This window comes from Engraulis encrasicolus, chromosome 18, assembly GCF_034702125.1.
Source record: "Engraulis encrasicolus isolate BLACKSEA-1 chromosome 18, IST_EnEncr_1.0, whole genome shotgun sequence".
NCBI lineage: Eukaryota > Metazoa > Chordata > Actinopteri > Clupeiformes > Engraulidae > Engraulis > Engraulis encrasicolus.
Genome location: NC_085874.1, coordinates 34979615 through 35002712, shown reverse-complemented (window position 1 = coordinate 35002712; position 23098 = coordinate 34979615). Strand labels below are relative to the sequence as shown.

The following is a 23098-nucleotide window of genomic DNA, read 5'->3' as shown; positions in this document are numbered from 1 at the left end:
ACGCTTCGTCGAGCGGTCGGCCTACCAGATAACTGGCAATGGAAAAGAGGCATTAGTGTTCCTTTTTAGTGGTACCACGCACTGATGAAGGCTTGATAGCTGAAACGCGTTCGCTTTTTGGACATGGTGGTAATATAAATAAATAATGAGACGCAGTTTGTGAGTGCGGATTTTTCTTCCTTAAGTTGATACATTTTATCTTATCGCGCACCCAAAGACTTAAGTTTTTCCAAGAAGTTGAGCGCGTCCTTTGCTAAAACTTGAAGCCTTTTTAGTGGTTCTCACATGATCTCTGACATGATTTAAGGACCAAACACTGTTTCAGATGTTATTCATGATATTGTAGATTTGGACAAGATATTGCCCATTTTAAATATATATCTTTTTTGATATTCAATTATATTAATATTTTAATATCTCATAATTCATACTCGGATAACTTTTGTGTTAGACTGTATATTGTTAGAGTGATTTGTAGAGCCAGAAAAGAGCTTTCAAACAACATCAAAACCTTGAACAGACTTAAATTGGGCGTAGTCAAGGATGAATAGATGAATGTCCTACCCTCTTAATTAAAACTTTCTTAGTCAATTTCTCACTTAGTGCAAGATAATAGTGCAATATATAAGATATTAGTACAAGATGCAAATTCATTTCTGGGGTTCTAAATTGCCTCTAAAAAGGCACACTAAGTTATATTAAAATTCATGTAGAATTGGGACTCTACACATCATCCCTCAGCTTGCAGGTGCATCACAGTGGGACACAGATATCACTGAAAAGCAGAGGCTGGAGCACACTGCAGCTTAGTTTTCAAGACTTTATTCTGTGCACACACCCGACTAACATTTTGGTGTTGCTACACGTTCTTCAGAGTCGTTAATTTTATTAAAATCCGTGTCTGTCAGGCTCCAAAGTGTGACACACGAAACCCATTTTAGTTACACTGTTAGGTGTGTTGATGGGATTCTGTTGATCTCTGGCACCCCCCTAGGAATAGTCACGCACCTAATGTTGGGAACCACTGCACTAAACAACCATTTGTGTTCCTCCTCAAAATGCAAGATCTCTAATGCTTTCTCTTAGTGGCAATATGCTGATGCCCAAGCTCTATCTAGCACAAAACTTTGGTTCTCAGACATTCTTTAGATTGCTGTGCACAGTGAAAAAAATGCACGATTAATGCAGTGTGCCCTCTAAATGTTAACTGAACACTTAATTTTTACCTGTATTATAATGTACCTGTCTAATAATGTGAGATCTCCCTTCCTGTGTTGCCAGATTGGGCGGTTACCCGCCCAATTGGGCTACTGGGGATGGCCATCTGTGGGTAAAAACAGGAAAAATTGGCCATTTGGCATTTTTTTCTGCAGTTTTGTGCCCATGGAAATCAACGCAATTTGTTGAAATTGTGCGGAATTTAGCGCATTTTGGCGGTTTTTGAGAACCTTTTGGGAGGGATTTGATCAGACACATCTGGCAACACTGCTCCCTTGCCTTTCTGAGACCTACCATATCATGAGTTAATTATGTGTCTCACCATAGTTCCAGTCAGACCGCTGAGTGAACAGACACTGTGTTGTAATTTAAGCAAATAAGTTTATATTTAGCTTCATAAGGGGTGTATTTTACATGCAGGTCATATAGCAAGTGTTCAACACGCACTATTTTCTTTTTGAGTGCGTTTTAATATGCAACCTTGCCTCCTCCACTTGCGCTTGTCTCCTCGTCCCGCCTCCTGGCCCCTCCTCCGTGGAGAAAACGATAAAGTTTCCCAGCTGTCAGCCTAGCCACAACAACTTTTGAGGGACTGTTTTTCATTCACCTTCCCAATTGCAAATGAGAAAAAGACTCTACAATCAAGCTTTTGCAAGATATTGAAATATAATGCTGTTGTCAGTGATGTCATCATGACGAGAAGCAAGTGGAGGAGGCAAGGTCACATATTGCAACGCACTCACTGTGCCACTTTTTAGTAGATCTAGGAGGTTATTAGCCTAGTGACCTAAACCCCTACAGCAAAAAGCTGACAGGGATCTTGTGTAGCTCAGTGGCCGTGTGGGCGGGATAAACGGTTGTCTGTCAAAATGCCTCTGCACTCAACGTCACACACCAGGATGCCGCAAACAACCAATCACACAGAATCCCCACACGGCAAACTGTGGGGCGTGGCTGGCAATAGTTCCAGGAGATAGAGGGTACCTAGCGGGGAAGCTGTTAAATGCACACACAGCAGGCGGCCTCAATCTCCCAGTTCCTCCAGCCTAGACCCAGCAAGATCTTGTGTGTTTTGATCCCAAATAACATTTAATGGCCGCAATGTCATTCTACACCTACAAAAAGTGGTCTAATAATAGCTTGTGGCTGTCTGGTTCGGTAAAATGTTAACAGTCAGCTTACCCGGCTAGTTTGAAAGCGAAAGCCCATTGGGAAACTCCAACTGCCATTGTCATTGTGACACAGCACTCCACAATACACAAGTGAACACTGCACACACCGAAATTGCATTTATGCCTCACCCGTGCAAGGGGGCAGCCCTCAATGGCACCCCTAGGGAGCAGTGCGGCAGGACGGTACCATGCTCAGGGTACCTCAGTCACGGAGGAGAACACTGGTTGATTACTCTCCCCATCAACCTGGCGGGTCGGGAGTCGAACCGGCAACCTTTGAGTTACAAGTCTGACCGCTTACCCATGACTGCTCTTAAAATGTAGATTGATCAAGTGGTAATGTGGAGTGTCCGATTTGTGTCAAATAATTCATGGTGCATATTTACATCAATCCACCGTGGCAGCCACGACATTTACAGTATAATGACTCAGGCTTTTTAAATTAGGCAAAAAGGTTGATGTTGGAAGACACGGATGTAATTTTTTGCAACTCCCGCCCAATCAACCCATACGCCCATTTGATCCGTTATCAGACCATCTAATTTGTAGAGTATTCTATCGTCACTAGGTAGCCCGGCCTCCAATCCGCACCTCACGATTTGATTGCCCAGGTCGTCTTACGATTTTCAGACTTGCAAAACGAGCACAGGTAATTAGACTGCCCCAGGGTGCAAATTTAATTTGTGTTCGCTAGGGGCGTCTACATTTCTAGGACAGGAGGTTATTTATACTTCCTGGATATCGCACATGATTAAAATGCTGGGGGGGAGCAGGATCATGTTACCCTTAGTGGTATGTTCATGTGCAGGCTCCTGTGCTAGTCTACCATCTGGACATTCGGCATGTCCACAAATGCTGAAGATTGCCCGAATAATACTTTTCACTTACTGGAGCGATTGTCTGCATTTGCCGTGTTCTCTTCAGTAACAGTGGTTGTGTGGTCTTGTCTCGTAGTGTCATTTCTGACCTGCATCTCTTGATTTAAGCCATCGTGTCACTGCCAAGTGTGTCATTTCAGAAATGGGCTTCATGCCCCTGGTAGCCTGTGTGGGAAAACAAGGTCATATGTCTGTTAACCTGGAATCAAGACCACCCTCCACATCATTCTTAAAAGGGCACAGAGACTCACATGCCCACAGTCAGCAAGCAGGCTCAACAAAGGAAAGGCGCAAAAGTGCAGGGGTTTAAAAGTCAATTGTCTGGCGAAAGGTTTTCCTGCTTGGTGAGTAAACTCACCAGTTGATAATCTCTTTCAAAATTCATCAGCATCAGGAGGCTATTGCTGTTTAATTTGATATGAATAAGAATTTTGCATGCCATTTCCATTACTTCAATTTTTCAGTATTGGGAATTATATGTGTATATTTGCCGTATAAACACATTTATAGCAATTGTAAGAGTTATCAACATGTGCACTGTATTTGTAGGGAAGCAACCTGCTTGAACATATTGAAAATGCTACATGAATGCAAAGTATGTCTTTTATATATGCAACATTTAGCAATATCCAGCTATGTATCGCTACAAAAACCGAATGAGATCCAGACAGGTATACTGGCATGAAATCATCGCCTAAAGCCAAAACTTAAGTTTAATTGCAAACGTAAAAAAAAATCAAGTGATATTAATAATAGCACATGACACAAGACAAAAGATTTTTTTTATTGTCATATAATCATGAATTTCATTTGCACGGTGTGACATTTAAAGATTCTGCCCTGGTTGTTTAGGGCAGTCATGGGTAAGCGGTTAGGCGTCAGACTTGTAGCCCAAAGGTTGCGGGTTCGACTCCCGACCCACCAGGTTGGTGGGAGGAGTAATTAACCAGTGCTCTCCCCCATCCTCCTCCATGACTGAGGTACCCTGAGCATGGTACCGTCTCACTGCACTGCACCTTTGCGGGCGCCATTGGGGGCTGCCCCCTTGCACGTGTGAGGCTTAAATGCAATTTTGTTGTGTGCAGTGTGCAGTGCTCACTTGTGTGCTGTGGATTGCTGTGTCACAATGACAATGGGAGTTGGAGTTTCCCAGTTGGACTTTTTAAAAATCCTCCGAATTTGAAGAGCTCAAAGACTTCTTTTCCCTTGACAGCTTTTCATGTTTTGGCATTCTTAAGTGATTCTTGAAAAACCTTGATCAGTACTGACTGATTTTAGGGTTATTTCTTGAATTAGCCTATCTCCCTGGTTGAACAGTTAAGTTTCTGTGATAAGACGATTCAGTAATTAGCTGCAACAAATGCTGTGGCAGAACTTATTGATGATATATGATATTTTCTGATTTCTATAGGCTATAGTAGTTCATCATGGCTGCTGCTAGCCTTGCGAGGCGGGCGACTATGCCTGACTTTGCATATGAAGACTACACTGCCTATGGCCACATGACTGACGATGAGCTACTGCAGATGGCAATTGAACGCAGCCTGTGTGAAGACCAACAAGGCCCCTCGGAATATGCTCAAGCAAGTTTCATACCAGCCTCCGAGCCACCCAAAGAGGAACACATGCCCACATTTAAGGAAGCCAGGCAAGAGTATGCAGCCAGACGAAATGCTGCCCTGCAAGCAGAGATGGCTGCAGCTGCTGAGAACCCACAAGTCAATCCTTCCAGGTAAATGTGGAATCACTGCAATTCTGAGGCCTCAAAAGATGGATTGAACCCAAATAACAGCATCTTGTGTTCAGAATTTTATTTTTTTTATCAGAGAATTTATGTACCGTGTTTTTTAATCTTTTTTTTTTTTGATTGATGGGTTGATGGAAAGAAACCAATAAGTATTTCTGAAAACAACAAAGTGGATTGTTTTGGAATGTTTTTATGTGTCTGATACTTACAGTTCAAGTCATACATTTGATGGAGACAGGTTGAGGCTACGGGCATGGAAAAAACGACATGGAAAAGAAGACCTAGTCGAAGAAACACCTACGTAAGTGTCGTCCTTGGTGTAGATTTACAAGCAGATTTCTTCTTGACTTCACTTGACTATACCTTGCAGTTAGGGCCTGTGTTGAGGGGATGCATATTTAACACAAAGAATGCAGTAGGAGTTAGATCATTCAGTGGCATGTGGCATATGCCAGTGACATGCGGAAGTGGCATCAGTGACATGCTATTATAAAACACATTTTTCCACTAATAGGTTAGGTTTAGGAATGAGTTTTGGTTTAGGCACAGTTCGACATGTTTATAGGTTGGTGTACACACATTTTTCACTGACAGGTTAGGTTTAGGATTGAGTTTGGTTTAGGCACAGTTCGACATCGACATGCGGAAGTGGCATCACTGGCATGCAACTATAAAACACATTTTTTCCACCGACAGGTTAAGTTTAGGAATGCGTTTTGGTTTAGGCACTGTTCAGTTGGTTTACACACATTTTTTCACTGACAGGTTAGGTTTAGGAATAAGTTTAGGGTTAGGCACATTTTCACATCGTAGTAGCCACTGTAACCATAGTAACCAACGTGACATGCCAACCGTGACGCCGCTTGACATGCCCGTTAACTGTTGTAATTACAGAACTAGAATACATAAATAATTAAAAATAATACTTATTATTAATAAGTATTATTACACTTATTGATAATAATTAGCATAGGTCTGTGGTTAATATAAAAACAATGGACATGTGACTGCGGCACTTCCGCATGTCACTGGCACATGCCACATGCCACTAAATGATCTAACCCCCTCCCGGGCGTGTTCTGACCGTCTCTGGACTCCTGTTGTTGCTAACCTACACAGGGCATGTTAGCACAATAGCTAACTGAAACCGTCACTGCTCTTTTTGAAATATGGAAAACACACAGGTTTTTCTTTGAGTAAAATGAAGCACTTAAACAGCTCAACACTGTTCTAAAAGTTGAACAAATTTTTACTCACAGCGTTCAGAGCCCTGCGTCAAAATATGGTCTCTGCCTGCTTCTTTTTAGCGCTTAGCACTCTTGGCGCTGAAACACATTCAGTTTTTAATAAGGAGTCCGCACCTTGCATAAATTGTGTTTATTGCACAAATAAAAAATTGCAATAAAGTTTATGCAAGGTGCGGCCTCCTTTTTGAAAAACTGAGTTGAACATTTGGGAAGCACCCTAACAGTTTAAGTTGACGTCTGGTCCAAACATTTGGCTGAAACACATTCAGCATGAATGAATGAATGAATGTCTTTATTGTCATTTTACAGGTACAACGAAATTGGTAAAGGGCAGATGCTCAGCATGTCTCAAATGGCACACTTCGGGCACTATGTTTCAGCGCATAAGGCACTCCCCCTGAAAATTCAGTGCACTGAAAATACCCAGGTGCTGTTCTAATAACAGTCAAAAATGCAGTGTGCGTGCACTAAACTGTCAAAATGTTGTTTACATAACAGAAAAAATGTGTTCAGTAGAAGAATTTTGTCAATAGTCTCTTTTTTCTGTAAGTAATGTTGATGAGACGACCAACCTCTTCATTCCAGTATTGTATACGACAAAGTCCAGTTGGGGTGAGGGAAATGTAAATACAAGCATGAGGAGCTGTGTAATATAAACAGTAGCCAACTGATAATTTGGCGAGCTAATGCAATCCTAGTCTGTCACTTCCACAGGCACATCGTTAGTGTTCCAAACTTTCCCACGACACTATGCACTAAAGAGCTCAGTACAATGTAGCCTCTTTTCCACTGCCGGTTTACTACCCAGTGCAGGTTAAGACAGCACGACTTGGCTGCCACTTTTTGTTTTTCGACTGGACATGACACAGCTCAACTCAGCTCGAAAACCAGCCGGTCGGCTGAAGCGAGCTGAGCAGGTCTTTGGCAGCTTACTACCCAGAATCCACATCAGCTCGTCCTCACTAATTAATCAAAAAATATTCATGGTGGCCACCAGATCAACTATCTTGTAATGCTCTTTAGTTTGACACTGTAATACTTTGATATTTAAAGATCAAAGGCAGAAATCATTGTTGTAGTATCCAAATATGATGTCGCTGAAACTATTTATAGCCTATTCCGATAGCTAAGATATCTGTCGGCCTCAACCAGCCTATGTTAAGTAATTCTATGTGACAACACCAAAAACGTGACTCCAACCACACTCCTGGGAACATGGTTTGTATGTAATGGAAACACAAACTGGGCTGGTTTGACAGTATCACTCAGCACCACTCAGCTCAAAACAACACGGCACGCCACAGCCGAGTTGTATGTGGAAAAACACCTTGTGTGCACTATGCTCTAAACGCCAAAGCACTGACACAAGTACGCCACTTGAGACAAGCTGATTGTGTCCATTTCAATATGTAATCTCCCGTCCTCCCTTGTGCTCGCGGCCTTGTGATGACACTACAAGAAGTCATTGGCGGTAGAGGTTTAATTCAATATCTCATTCAAAATTCATTTTTCTCATTTGCAATTGTGATGTTAAGTGGGGAAAAGTGCCCAAAAAAGTTGCTGTGCCTAGGCTGACGCAGCAGGGTGTCAGCAAAGCACGAGGCAAAAAGCACAAGTCAAGGGCGGGAGTTTGGATAATGGCATGGAACCATTGAATTTGTATTGAAAAAGGCCCTGGCAGTAGCCTGATAAACCAGCCTAAATGTAAGATTGGATGTGTGATTTAGTCTGGCGCTGATAAAAAGTTAATCCGAAGATTCTTGATGAGAACAACGCGTTGTCTTTCAAACCGTGCCTGTGCCTATAGGCCGGCGCTATGACCAATCAGCGTTATCTTTCTCGTTGATGTGCTTTCCCAACGTTGCAAGCTTCGTCGTCACTCCCTCAAAACCCCGCCCGCTTTGATTCAAAACAAATCTCTGCGTTGTGATTGGTTTGCCAGATTCTTGGCAAGCCTGGCAGACCACTAAAACGATGCGAGGCCAGACCACTCGCAGCCAAAAGAATTTGGCGTCAAGCGGGTGGCGCTGGTTTACTAGGCTACCCTGTCAGATCTTAAAATGCATCCTGTGGACACAGCTCATTAATCTAGCAACTACGGTACACAAACAAAAACATTCAGCATGTTGATACCAAGGACCCACAAGTTAATGGATATACATTTTGATTTATTGCAGTCTTGCAGCCTCCATAAAGTCAGCTATCTGGAATGATGATGCGGAAGCATTCAAACAAATTTTAATGACAGTACCTGCCGAGAGTCTGAACAAACCAAATGACGAGGGCTGGATACATTTGCATGAAGTTGCATACTACAATGCAGTGGGATGTTCAAAGTTGCTTTTACAAGGTATGACAGTGAATAATGTTTTCCCTGATATATTGCATCTGAATAGTGTTGGACCTGCAGTACTGTAGGGAAGCAGGATAATATTCATTTGGCGTTTTGAACACATTATCGTCAAACTCAGTCTGATCGTTTTTGGCGGTAGAGAGTCATCTATTCCTAAAGCAGCTGATCTATAATTTTTCCAAATGGCAGAAATCATAACAGGAGTTAGCAATATTTAGATTTGCAATCCGTCTGCCCACAAATCTTATTTAAGGGCATTTGGCATTTGGATGGCATCATGCAGAGGTGTAATTATTTCACGCCAAAGTATTTCGCATTGGGGTGCACAGACTTTAAATGGTAAGCTGTGCAACATCGCAGGAAAGTTCTTTTGTCTCATGACCAGGAAAATGAGTTTTCCCACTGTCGTGGGAAATTTCTGTTGCCTGTTGCAAATTTCTGTTGCTAAACGCGAAAATGCTGAGCTATGCCCTGTAAATTGATGCATTTGTTTCTGTATTTAAAGAACACTGCTTTCCTACAGTTAATTTGCTATGCTGATCCATGGCAATATTTCATCAAATCACCTGAAGTTTGTGTTCTTTTGTTCTTCCTTGCCTATTTTAGCCTTTCCTGATCTAGTCAACAAACGCAATGACAAGAGCCAAACGCCTCTCATTCTGGCTGTTGGTCGTAAGAACTTGGCCTGTGTCAAGCTTCTTATTAACGCTGGTGGAGACCCTAACATAGCCAACAACGCAGGGGAAACCGCCGTCTACAAAGGTACCAAATGAATATGTAATGTACAGTACGTCCAGAAATGGGAAAGTTCAGTCCAAAGTTAGATCAGTGGTTCCCAAACTTTTTCAGTGGGGACCCCCATTTGGACCTAAGATTACCACTGCCTGCCACTGCCATTGCCACTGCCTGTCTCATTTGAATACTAATGAGATAGGTGTGAAAAACCTCTAATGGCCCACACCCCCCTGTCAATCTCCATGTGCTCTGCTAGCACACACCCCTGTCACTCTCTTTGTCCTGTGGCAGGACACTGTGTTTTGCCTAGCTGAAAGGGACGTGTTGTCACCTCTGAATAGCCACTCAAGCACCGGTACTTTACATGTGAATAGCTATAGGTGTGGCTGCTACAGGCAGAGAGTACAGAATATGCGAAGATTTCTTTTCACTTTCTTTAAATTGGGACATGTCAAATTGCCCTCTGAAGGGCATTCAGTCCTCTGTGTGTTAAAGGATTTATCCGGAGTTGGAACAAGTTTGCCTGATTTTTGCATGTTTGGGATGAAATACAGTCACTCTAGAGCAAAATCAAGGCAAAAGGATGCGTTTTGAGAAAGTTTGATAATATCACGTTAGCCTCGTTAGCCATATCAGCTATGCAATATGAAAGATGCGGGCATCGTTTTTCGGCGGTTACACACATTTCAAAAACACAACATTTTTAAGTCTTGCACAGCTCAAAACAACGTCACACTTACCTCGTAATATGTTGAGGGTATCCACACATAAACCGACGTGTCCAAAGCCCTTCATGTATTCTTGAAAGGTCTGCAGAATGTGTTTTGTGAAGCTACTACCTTGAGAATATCTAAATTACGGTCAAGACAACCATTTGACACTAAAGCCCACCAAGTAGATTGCCGAGTGCGTCGCACCATCAGCTGTGGTTACTCGCTATGGAAATAATCATAGCTGATGGTGCGACGCACTCGGCAATCTACTTGGTGGGCTTTAGTGTCAAATAGTTGTCTTGACCGTAATTTAGATATTCTCAAGGTAGTAGCTTCACAAAACACATTCTGCAGACCTTTCAAGAATACATGAAGGACTTTGGACACTTTGGTTTATGTGTGGATACCCTCAACATATTACGAGGTAAGTGTGACGTTGTTTTGAGCGGTGCAAGACTTTAAAATGTTGTGTTTTTGAAATGTGTGTAACCGCCGAAAAACGATGCCCGCATCTTTCATATTGCATAGCTGATATGGCTAACGAGGCTAACGTGATATTATCAAACTTTCTCAAAACGCATCCTTTTGCCTTGATTTTGCTCTAGAGTGACTGTATTTCATCCCAAACATGCAAAAATCAGGCAAACTTGTTCCAACTCCGGATAAATCCTTTAAAGAGTGTCTGTGTTCCTCAAGTAAAGATGTAGATCTAAATTGTGTTAGAAATAGCTCATTCCCATTTCTAACAGGTGTAATTTGCTTTCAGCTTGTGAGAAGGGCACTGAGGAGATACTTGATGCTGTTCTAAAAGCTGGCGGGAACCCCTGCAGGGCAAACATTGCGAGAAACACACCTTTACATGAGGCAGTGGGGACCAAAAACGTCAATATGGTTAAAATGCTAGTGGAGGCTGGAGCAAAGACGTGGACTATGGACAGCTACGGCATTGAGTCGCTCTTCACAGCAGCTCAGTGTGGAGCCGCAGACGTGCTGAACTACCTCATCAAACTAGGTGAGAGGTTGTTTGTCTTGTGTTTTTTTGGAGCCGCGAATTCTTGAGATGCAAAACGGCATGAAAAACACATACACATTAAAACACATTAAGGTCACATCAAGTATTCAGATCACATTCCATTGTTGTAAAACGGATTGCCTGACTTTTTGGCCAATTGCTTTCTTGCATTTTAATTTTAAAAATTTAATTAAAAATCCTGCCATGTACATTAAAAGTTCCCTGACGAACCTTCAGTTTGTTCCCACTAAAAGTTATCCTCAGAGAATGTTAAGTTCCTCGTGGAACTCTATGGTTCCCCCACAAGGCGCATTCAGACCAACTGAGAACCGTGCCGGAGCCCGTTCCCGCACCTAATTGTGAACCGGCCGTTGTGTTCATGCCACAGATCTTAGCGTTCGCAATGCGTACTGCAAAATACTCGTTTTTTCTCTGTGAACTCTGATGACAACGTGGCCGTCAGCAGGTTCATCCGCATATTACAGTCACATGTGGAAAAAGTTCAGAGCCCGGTATGAACACAGGCGGTTTGCATATAAGCACTTTAGTGCTGAACGAATCTGGTGCGGGCACCAGCACCGACTCCGTTCTGGTTGGCCTAAAAAACCTAACAGTGACAATCGGAGGTTCCTTCAGGTACTTTAACATTTTTACAGTGCAGGGTTAGAAATGCATAGTGTCACTTTACATTTTCATGTGGTAGTGCTACCTAATATTTTCATTTTAATTCATGTCTTCTAGGTGGAAATATTAACACGCAGGCCAATGATGGGGCAACAGCTTTGTATGAAGCATCTAAGAATGGCCACGAGGAGTGTGTAAAGATACTGCTGTCTAAGAGAGCAGATGTCAACCGAACAACCAAATCAGGCTTAACTCCTCTACATGTTGCGTCAAAGAATGGACATGTGAGGTGAGTGCATTACTGTAAAGCCGGGCTTACACACTGCGACTTTTGCCCCGATTTTGCCTCGATATGGCACTCGCAAATCGCAGGTCAATCGTGAGTCTTGCATTTTGTAGTGTACCGGTACATGGGGTAACGGCAAGCGATTTCACCTCACGATCGTGCAATCATTCCCTCTATTTTTTCTGTGCCTGGGCAAATGCACTCTATCACTGAGCAGAGCCAATGACCTCAGTGAGCGGGTCGACGCCCCCCCAATTTTAGGGGTAATATTTATGCTTAATAATATGTTGACTATATTGTTATTGAATTGCGCGTAAATATTACAAAGTCAGTTAAGTAATGTTTCTAATTCTCATCTTGGTTCGGCTATTAGCAGCCCAAGTAGCCCAGAATGCTGAATGTATGTTTAAAAGGATGAATGATTTAATTTGGATTTAAATGTTTTATAATAGGCCTATGTAACAAATTTAAAAGACTAAAATATTGTGCTTAAATTAGGCCTACATGGAGTAAAATTATGTCACTTTAAGAGCTCGTGGAAAATGCTCACACTTTTATTTCAGACCTTGGGAGGCAAACATTTTCCTTACCGGACTATCTCTTACTGACCTCCTGGCTAACTGGGTTTTCATGGACTTTCTTATCAGTAGTTAGTTTAGGCATATTAATTATATGTTTTCATGACATTAACATTGCCCGTATAACGCTTACATCAACACAATTTTGAGTAATTTAAAGCAAGGGGCAGCTCTTTGACAGAAAGCAGTGCACGCTTCCAATGATGCCAATAGCGCCAGATCAAAGCTAGGTTGACACTAGGCATGCATTTAAATCGCTAACTTCCTTGCGACTTTCCTAGCACTCTGAAGCCTTTCAAAGGACGTTAGAATGTGACAGAACAATGATATGTAAACACCACGCTATTCTGCATGACTGTTGGTAGGCTTCACTCCGTTTTGCTCCGTTTAGATATCACATCTAGTTGCCTAGATAACTTTGTACATTGAACATCAAAGTATGAAGGACGGAGTGGAAATAGTGCCGAACTATAATTGGTATTCATGCGATAGAATGCTTTGGATGTGCTGGCTTCACCATGTGATGGCGTGTGATTCCTTACTTTTAGCCACACAACAGACGCAGATTTGTTCTATTGTTTGTTAATGAAAGTGAGCGTGTTCCGCGCTGAATATTGATCTGGGCAGACTGAGTAGGAAAAAGTTCAACTTGATGCTTCACGTCACCTGCAGATATCCAGAGGCTCGACACCGTTATCAACATTTGTATCAGATTCACGATCCAACATGATCTCCAAAAATTCCGTGCTCCTGGACACGGATGTTAAGGACACAAAATCCGTGTCCAGGAGCACGGATTTTGCCAAAATTCCGTGCTCCTGGACACGGAATTGTTTGAAGTGCTTTCTATAGGCTATTTCCACAGTCTTGTGTTTTCTCAGGATTTTTCTAATTTCAAATATTTTGTCTAAAAAAAAAACATTTCTTACTGACAGGTTAGGGTTAGGGATTGTTTTGGTCTGGGCACAGCTAGTTTTCTTTCATTCATTAAATGAGGTTGATAGCCTAGCAACCAACTGGAAAAGGTATTTCTCAAAAATATGTCTTTAATGACAGGTTAAGGTTAGGGAATGTTTTGGTCAGGGCACAACTTAAATTGCTATAGCATTATTTTGTTTAGGATTAGCATTTGGTATATATTTTCTAATGATAGAGTTAACACAGTGCTGTGGTAATAGCTTAAAGAAAGCACTTCCGTGTGCCCATCACGGAAAACAATTCCGTGTCCAGGAGCACGGAAAACAATTCCGTGTCCAGGAGCCCGGAATTTTGGCAAAATCCGTGCTCCTGGACACGGATTCCATGTCCTTAACATCCGTGTCCAGGAGCACGGGATTTTTGGAGATCAGGCTGCACGATCGAACTCTAGGAGAGCTATAGCAAAAACTCGTCTTCTATCCAATAGAGATAAGAATTTAGGCTACATAGTTTTTTGTGTACTTTTCGCAACACAACGCCATAGATTAGACTGCGAGTGACAGCTGTTGCAACGTTGTTTGGTCACTGCCAAAGATTCTACTGACAGCATTCGACGCGCAGCAGATCCGCGCTCGATCTGATCAGCTCGTTTGCTGATTGTAAGCAGAAATCCGCGTCCACTGATCGCTTAAACTGCTATAAGATAGATGTTTCATATCTAAAGAATATGATTTATTTGGATTGGATGTTCTAAACTACAAGGAGTGGAAATTTCGGCTAACATTCAACTGCGTCTCAACCCAAATTTGCTGCCTTGTTTTACCTGTGCTGCATGGATTTGCTCTGCGCGGAGACTGTGAGATCAGTGCACAATTGCGCAATCGCGCAGTCGCGCAGCTTAGAGGGAACATTGATCATAGGGTCGCAGGAAAATCAAAACTGTTTCAAATCCTGGTCGTGCCTCGTGAGTAAATTGCACAGTTAAAGCAGTGCTACGACCCGATTTGACACTACACCTGCACAAATGAATAGGGCCGTGAGATTCGCTCTTGAGCGCGTCCTCGTCTCCACCTCAGGTGCGCATGTTCTCTCCTCTGCAGACCCGAGAAACATGGGAGTTGTATCGCACAGTGGGCTCATTCAGCTCGCATCCGACTGTCGACTCGTATAGTGTGAGGACGTGAATTGCGTAATTTCCTTGTGCAGTGTCAGCAGGAACTTACCCATAACTGAAAATATCGCATAGTGTATGCCCGGCTTAAGAGTGTAAGAGAGAGCATATTATTCTTTCCTATGGCAGCCTTGGAATATATCCATTGCATAAGCTTTATTCAATGTCAGTGACACTAGCATTTAGCATTCTACAGGTTTATTGATTATTATTAGGGCTGGGACTCGATTAAAATTTTTAATCGAATTAGTCTTTAGGCTTTGAAATTAATTAATCGAATGAATCGCATTTTAATCGCATTGCAATATCTGACTTGAGAACAGTGAAAATATTTTTTTTTCACATGGATTTTGAATAATTAAAATAAAAAGCTTAATCTAAAAATATTATTCATTTTTAAAAGAAGAGAGAATTCTTCTCAATTTCAGCAGGCTGTTCACCATCAGGCGTAATACTCCCCTCCAGTGGTCTAATCCAGAACTGTGTAGCTATATTATACCGCGATTCATTTTTTAAAATCGAATTAATTAATTAATCCAATTCTGTGATTAATTATTCGAAATTAATGCATTAATGTCCCAGCCCTAATTACATTGTACATTTACTGTTTGATTTATAATTGCATATTGTTAATGATTGTTACTTTATGTTTGTACAGTGTAATCAGTCCCATCACTAACCCTATATATCACATTTTCCCTGTCCATTCTCTTTGTTTTGAACTGCAGTGTGGTGTTGCTACTGCTTCCTCGCACCAACAGAGGAACGATAAGGCGCAGTGGCATCAGTCCATTGCATCTCGCAGCCGAACGCAACCGAGACGAGATTGTGGAGATTCTCATCCAAGAAGGCTTTGACGTCAACATGAAGCTATCGACCGAATACTCAAATATGTACGAGGACCGCCGTAGCACGGTACTGTACTTTGCAGTGAAGGCAGGCAACATGGAGGCCGCCTCCATGCTACTACAAGCCGGCGCAGACCCAAACCTGGACGTCTTCAACCCTGTCTTGGTTGCCGTGAGAAAAGGCAACAAAGAGATGGTGTCTCTGCTGGTCGAGTATGGTGCCAACGTGAATGCTTGCATGCCAACACATCCAACCACCTTCCCAGCTGCCATGCTCTTCTGCATGAAGCACAGAAATATGTTTAAGATCTTGCTTGACAACGGGCTGGATGCTGACGCCTGCTTCACCTGTGTCTATGGGAACAACACGCATCCTCCAGTCAAGATACAGCGCTCCTCTAGGGACGATCTGTACCTGCATGGGCTGATGGCCCCTCATACGTCAACTGCACAGGTTAATGAGAATGTGTTTTTTTATACATTTTGGGCCTTTTCATATATTTGTGAATTTCGTGCCTTTATTAGAGAGATGAGGGTAGGGTTGGGAAATTACCTGGATCAGGAAATGGGTCCCCATGGGCCTGTATGGTATGACCAACAGTGTACCACTTTGACCCCCATGACCAGTGGTTTTAAAGTAAATATCACACAGGAATGATGAGTCATAATTAGATGGCCTTCATATTTTGGTAAGGAGAGACTGAGAAAAAATCGGAATATGGACTTCAATCAGGGCAATCAGAATATTCACATTCTGTGTATTCACATTTTTGTGTATGGTGTATTAATTTTGTATTTCTCTCTAGTTTTGTGAGGTGATGGCTGATCCTCTCCACTCACCTTGGGTGGGAATGATACTCGATATGCTCTTGGATTACACTGGCCACGTGAAACTCTGTTCAAGACTCTCAAACCTCCTGGACAACATCAGCAATGGCCAGTACATCAAGGATAAAGCAAGTAGGTTGAATTGCATTTACACTGCTGAAATGCTTTACCCTTTTAGTTGCAGTGTAGCCGGCATCATTTGATGAGGAGGAGACAGTTCATAAAGAGTTTCTTCCACAATCCATGTGGCATAAGTTTCTAAGGGGCTGTTTATAAGAGAACGATTGCGAAGCAAGACGACACAATATTTAATCAAAAGTGCCTTTTGTTTGCACGGCAACCCCGCCATCGGGGCTTGAAGACGCAACAATCTGAAGACTCCTTCCAGAGTGCAGAGTTTTGAAGAAGACCCAGGTTGCGTCTCCGGCTAAACTGTCAAATTAGAGTGTCTGCACTTGCTCGCGGACATACCGGGGTTCTATCACACCACAACACAGCGTTCTGGAATGTATCCAATGGAATACCGCGTACTCTTGCGTCTTCATATAAACAAAGATTTGATCGTCTAAACATGAATGAAAAAAATAATACGAGGCACCACTTTTGCGTCTTCTCTTTTCATCACGGTATAAACGTACCCTAAGGTGATATATGGTTTCCATGACCCTTTGGGAGAGTAGTAGGTATTCAGAATAGATGGAGTTCAATGGGAAAGCCCATTTAAGAGACCAGCCCTTACGAAAATGGACCATGGTTTTACTGTGAGAACTAAACCATGGTGTTTAGTTACGTTTTTTTGAGCACGGTTTGTGACTATGGTTGAACCATTGATTGACTATACAGCTCCAGGCCTTTTTATTAGAATACCATGAAAAAGTTGATTTATTTCCATAATTCCATCAATAATGTTAAACTGTCATGGATTGTAGATTCATGGCCCAGTTTTTTAACTATTCCAATCATTAATTTTTTTCTTTTTATATACGTTGGCCTTCCAGCTCAAAAAACCCATGAATTGGGGAATTCGCATTATTAGAATATTGTTATAAAATCACTTTTTTCTTCATCAAAATTTGGGTCACATTAAAGCAGTTGAAATTTGGTACTTTCTACATAACATGCAATGGTCAATACTTGGTTAGGACATTCTCTGTCTTCATAATGGCCATGATGCGTTTAACATTGAAGTCAATGGCAAAAACAGTGCATGGGAGTTATGGAAGCCCAGATATCCTTGATGCTTTGCTGTCAGCTGTTCTTGTTTGTTGACCTGGTGCCCCACACTTCCCTCTTCAATATACCCGAAGATTTCCGCGCCACGTTTTGGTGTTAACTCACCAGTTTAGTTCTAACTCAACAGAAATAAAACCCCATTCATTTTCAATGGGGTTCCATTTCTGGTTATTTAGAATTAAACTGGTGAGTTAACGCCAAAACGTGGCATGGAAATCTACTTGGTATATTGAAGAGTGAAGTGTGGGGTACCAGGTCAACAAACAAGAACAGCTGACAGCAAAGCATCAAGGATATCTGGGCTTCCATAACTCCCATGCACTGTTTTTGCCATTGACTTCAATGTTAAACGCATCATGGCCATTATGAAGACAGAGAATGTCCTGACCAAGTATTGACCATTGCATGTTATGTAGAAAGTACCAAATTTCAACTGATTTAATGTGACCCGAATTTTGATGAAGAAAAAAGTGATTTTATAACAATATTCTAATAATGCGAATTCCCCAATTCATGGGTTTTTTGAGCTGGAAGGCCAACGTATATAAAAAGAAAAAAATTAATGATTGGAATAGTTAAAAAACTGGGCCATGAATCTACAATCCATGACAGTTTAACATTATTGATGGAATTATGGAAATAAATCAACTTTTTCATGGTATTCTAATAAAAAGGCCTGGAGCTGTAGTTCGACCATGGTTCAACTATGATTCAACCATGGTTTGACTATGATTTGCCCACTGTTTAACTATGGATTTATCCATGGTTTAACTATGCACAAATTAACCATGGTTTTACTATGACAACTAACCATGGTTAATAGTTATTCATTGCATTACAGTGAGCTGACGCTCTTTTTATTTGAAGCGAATTACAGGCTATTGATTACCGTTCCTGGATAAATGTTAGGTGCCTTGCTCAAGGGCACTTCAGCCATGGACGGAGGTCTACGGAATGGTGAGGGCAGGATTCGAACCTGATATCCTGTGATCTCCTAGAGTCCACCTAGCCATTACACCACGGCTACTCACATGAAGTTATTCAGGGGTTTCGTGTTTTCTTGGATAACCAAGAAAACCATGGTTCGTGACTATGGTTTAACCATGCACCTCTTCCCTCCCACCATGTTTTTAAACCATGGTTTTAAAAAAAGAGCTTTTGGGGTGGGCGACCATGGTTTAAAAAATAAAAACATGGTTTGGGGGAACCATGGTTTATGGCAAAGAGTATACTAGGATTAAACCATAAGTTAAACCATAGTCACAAACCATGGTAAATCTATGGTAAAACCATGATTAGTTTTCAAAGTAGAACCATGGTTAATCTTTGTGAGGGCTACTACTTTGACAGCTACTGTACAAGAACTATGGTTGGTTGATAGTACTTAGAATCACCATGAAATGTGGTTGTAAAACCATGGTTACTATATTACAACCATGGTCAATTTTCGTAAGGGTAGAGTAATCATGACATACCATGGTAGAACCATGTTACTACATAAAAATCACAGTAATACCATAGTAAGCCGTAGTACAATTATGGTAGGTTCAGAGTACTTAGAGTAATCATGATAATCATAGTAATACCATAATAAGCCATGGTACATTTTCGTAAGGGAGACTTGATCCCACTTTGCTGTGCTGGTGACATAGTATGTTTCATCTTGGTGATTATATTGAAAATCTTTGGAATAGCCAAGACACGCCAGTTAAACTCCACAGCACTTTACAGTATAGCTAAGATGTAACGATTTAATTCCACTTACGTGTCTGTGCCGGATACTGCTGCGGTCAGCCCACTCTGAAAACTGACAGCATTTTACAATACATAAACAAACAGGCTGTTTGTTAAAGGTGCGCTGTGTAAGGTTGTGGCCAGAGTAGGTATTTATATTGCCAAATTTGATATTTTCATGAATATGTACTGATTGATAAACTACTATTTACTAGTATGACCAAAGTACAGTATGTGAAGCAGCTAAAAAGGTATATTTCTGGAAATTCAAAAAGGGGGACCATGGATCCCCAAGATCCCCCTTTTCATGTATGAAAAGTGTTACCTGACTCCCGCCATCTGGTATTTGAAGGGAACACACCCGCGTGTAGTTGCTGAATGCAGCCAGATGATGTAAATCAGGTTATGTAAAGTGCACTTTTCCTAGTCATAATGAATACTTAGAATTTGATGGTGGTGCTAATGTATTTATTTTTGCACCACTAAGTTTGATGAGTTTAGTTAAGAGTTTAGAGATTTATAAAATTAACATTAAATTAAATAAATAACGTCTAATGTCTTTGAAACTTTCAGAGCCACCATTCCCTCTTCTACACCTGTGCCGTGTGAATATCCGCAAGCAAGTGGGACATCACAGAATGAAACAAATGACTTCTCTGCCTCTGCCCAAACGTCTCATCAGATTCCTCTATTACGACAATTCTGAGTCGGAGAACTTGTTGTCGCAATGTGGCTGTTTATGAGCATTTTCAACAGGGCAGTGCTGCAGCTTACTGTGGTTTGACTGTGTCAGTCAACGTACTATGTTAAAGGATCATTCCTGCCAAATTCAACATGCAGTTGTATTGCTCACTCTCCCCTTGATATGTCATGTCAGTATCCGGTGATCCGATTACAAGATCTGAGCATTTCTAGTTTCAGCATACCGGTACTCCAGATAACATCCCAACAGCTATTATTATGTTGTACGGTGTCTGGGCATGTTCCATGGCTATTGGGATGATGTCTTGAGTATGTAAAGACACTTTAAGAAATGTAAACTAAGCCATGCCTACATTAGAATGGCCAGGATGTTGGGAAATGATGAACAAAAAAATGCCACATCGTTGGGTGGACAGGTCAAGGGTAGTAGAAATTGGCAGGGATTCTCCTTTTAAAAGCTTGATTTCACAAAGCTGCTTTAATAATTTGTATATTTGTCTGGTTTGGAGGGGTGCAGTTATATGAAGCAGTTGCTTCTGAATGTCACATATTAACTGTGCATAGAACACTATGAGGTAATTGCCTGTGGAAATGTTTTAGGGTGTCAATTTACTCCTGAAATTAATGGATGCATGCTACATTAAATGCAGAGGTGTCAAAAGCCAAAGTAAAAGTAAATTTGCGACGCAATTACAACACTAGCCCATGATATTATATAGCTGTTACACCATTTACTCCATTGTACCTAATAAGTTGGCTTTACTGTGTTGAAAAACACTAAAAACCTAACAAGAACCCTCCACAAATTTGACCCAACCAGCGCAAAGGTACAGTAGCCGATCACAAGAGTACACAGGTCTACTGGTTATTTAAATAAGTTAATTGTGAGATAAATAAGACAAATAAGAAATTGTGTTTCTTTTTTTACTTTTACTTTTGACACCTCTGGTGTTTTTATGACCATTGAAAGTCAATGTGATGAACTGTTTATGAGAAATAAGCTTTTTATTCTATTCTATTAACTGTGTTAATGTCAATTCAGTGTAAGATGTGTCCTCGTGGGATTATCTGTCAGTGTGGTATGTATGTAATGGTGTGAATTATGTAGCATTTGGGAAAATTAAGTTGGTTACAAATGAGAGAATGAGAGAGGTTGTTATAGAGCAGCAGGTCGATTCTAATCCATTCGCGTTTCGGCAGCAGTCATCATCTTCTATCTCTATTTTTTAGTTTTGTACATTCGTTATTATAGCCTAAAATAAATCAGCTCTCAGGGTGAATCCCATTAAAGCCCTACGCCGATCCCCTTTGCCTCCGTTTTGCGCGTCCACGTGTAGGCGTAGTGGCATCCCGATTCACGTTCAGACAGATGGGTAGGGGTGCGGCGAAGGGCTTTCCACCCCTCTGCGCGGAGATTTTCCGACACATCACTCCACGGACGGAGCACTATGACAGGTTTCCCTGAATGCATTGCGAATGCATTTAAAAATGGGCGGCAAGCCGCGGCATCCACAACAGCACACGAGATTAAGTATTTTCGCCGCAATTGACGGTTTTAAAGTGGTAATAATTATTCCATTGTACTAAGTTTAACATTGTCCTAATGTGTGATGGCCCTTTTCTCCGTGAAACACACATGAAAGAAATCGCTATTAACGTCAACCTAATGCATGGAATTAGTGACAGCTGTGAGTGTCATTCCTTGATTGTTGAAGGGGTATCCCAATTCGTAGCGGTTGCGTTTCAAGCCCTACACCTTACAGCTTTGTTGGAAATCACGAGGGGCATGGGGAAGGCGTAGGGATAGGGGCAGAGATTAGTAATGGGAAAGGCCCTCAGTCTCCATGAGTATACTATACTATATCACTTCTATGATAAATTATTTAATAACCAACTTTGATGTTGAAATAAGTATATAGAAAATAGTGATTTAGAAATTGTAGCGATAGTAAAATGATAAAAGTGGAGATGCAAGGCTTCTGCGAAAGCGACATGTAGGCTTTGTTCTCCGACTGATTCACATAATCGTATTGTTAGAAAAAGCGTGACTGATTTAAAACTTCTAATTTATCTTGGAAATACTTTTAATATTGTTTCATCAACTTTGAAATTTCTGCCTATTTTTTTTACACGTTTGTTATGCATTTTGCCCTACATCAAAATAATTAATTATTTCAGTTGCTGCATTAGCCTACTAATTATTTCTCTCAAGTGTTAATGTTCGTGCCCAAAACAACTTTACAGTGGACTTTCAATAACCAGGCTGATGTTAAAAGATCGTTTTGTGTTATTTACTTGTGAGTCCACACAAGAAAGAAACACGGTTTCTGACTTCTCATAACATAATCCAAGGTTGCTGCCTGGGGAATTCTGTCAGTGGTAGTGCTGTTTTTTTTCTTCTTTTTCTTACTTTGCTACTGAATCTGAGTTGTTACATGTTTTATTAATGACTTTATCTTGTTTTGTGTTTTGTACTGTTAGGCCGTGTCTCTTGCTGTGCATTACTGTGTTGTCTCATACTAATATCGACTCACAGAGTTGTTTTAATTTATGGTGTCAACTGTTCAAGGACATTTCTATGCTGTCCTACGAACTTGCAGAGAGGGATTGAAAGGTTTGTAAAATTGTGTCTAATGCTGCTGTTTTAATGTCTAAATAAAAATGAAATAAGTGCTGAAAAAGTGAATCATGTTGTGCCCATGTTTTAAACTTAAGAATGGCATTTAATGCCAATAATGTGAAAAAAACTTTTTTTGTTTGTTTTTGTTTTAGTTATTGCAGCATTACTGAAAGTTGTACACTATACACACAATTTTCTTTCATTTCCTGCCTTCATCCTCCCAACTCTTTACCCGCTCTGATCCAAATTACAAGCGGTGCACTAAACCAATGTGTGTGTGTGTGTGTGTGTGTGTGTGTGTGTGTCCCCTTTTACATGTTTCAAGAAAAGCCATGCCCCCCACATGCACGCACGCACACACACGTTGAAAGACTTAATTAAGCGATTAATTACAAGCATGACTCTTGCTCGAGACATCAATACCTTCATGATGACTTTACAGGAGGTCAAAAAATATGTTTTAATTTATTTTTCATTTGGG

General features: G+C 41.2%; 1 protein-coding gene across 1 annotated transcript; it reads left to right on the top strand.

The window, feature by feature from the left end:
• The first annotated feature begins 3476 nt into the window (after positions 1-3476).
• LOC134469331 (ankyrin repeat and SOCS box protein 2-like) lies at positions 3477-22667 on the top strand. Its single transcript, XM_063223520.1, has 10 exons — positions 3477-3612; positions 4680-5000; positions 5227-5316; positions 8440-8612; positions 9222-9377; positions 10830-11075; positions 11817-11988; positions 15381-15954; positions 16307-16460; positions 19869-22667. The coding sequence occupies exons 2-10, from the start codon at positions 4696-4698 to the stop codon at positions 20036-20038; spliced, it is 2040 nt and encodes a 679-aa protein (XP_063079590.1). The 5' UTR covers positions 3477-3612; positions 4680-4695; the 3' UTR covers positions 20039-22667.
• Positions 22668-23098: the final 431 nt, after the last annotated feature.

Bases quoted from the DNA above. Each gene is read 5' to 3' on its own strand.
- LOC134469331 (XM_063223520.1), top strand. From the start codon at position 4,696: ATGGCTGCTGCTAGCCTTGCGAGGCGGGCGACTATGCCTGACTTTGCA. The intron at 11,989-15,380 runs GTGAGTGCATTA...TTTGAACTGCAG, and splicing joins TCAAAGAATGGACATGTGAG to TGTGGTGTTGCTACTGCTTC. The intron at 15,955-16,306 runs GTTAATGAGAAT...ATTTCTCTCTAG, and splicing joins CTCATACGTCAACTGCACAG to TTTTGTGAGGTGATGGCTGA.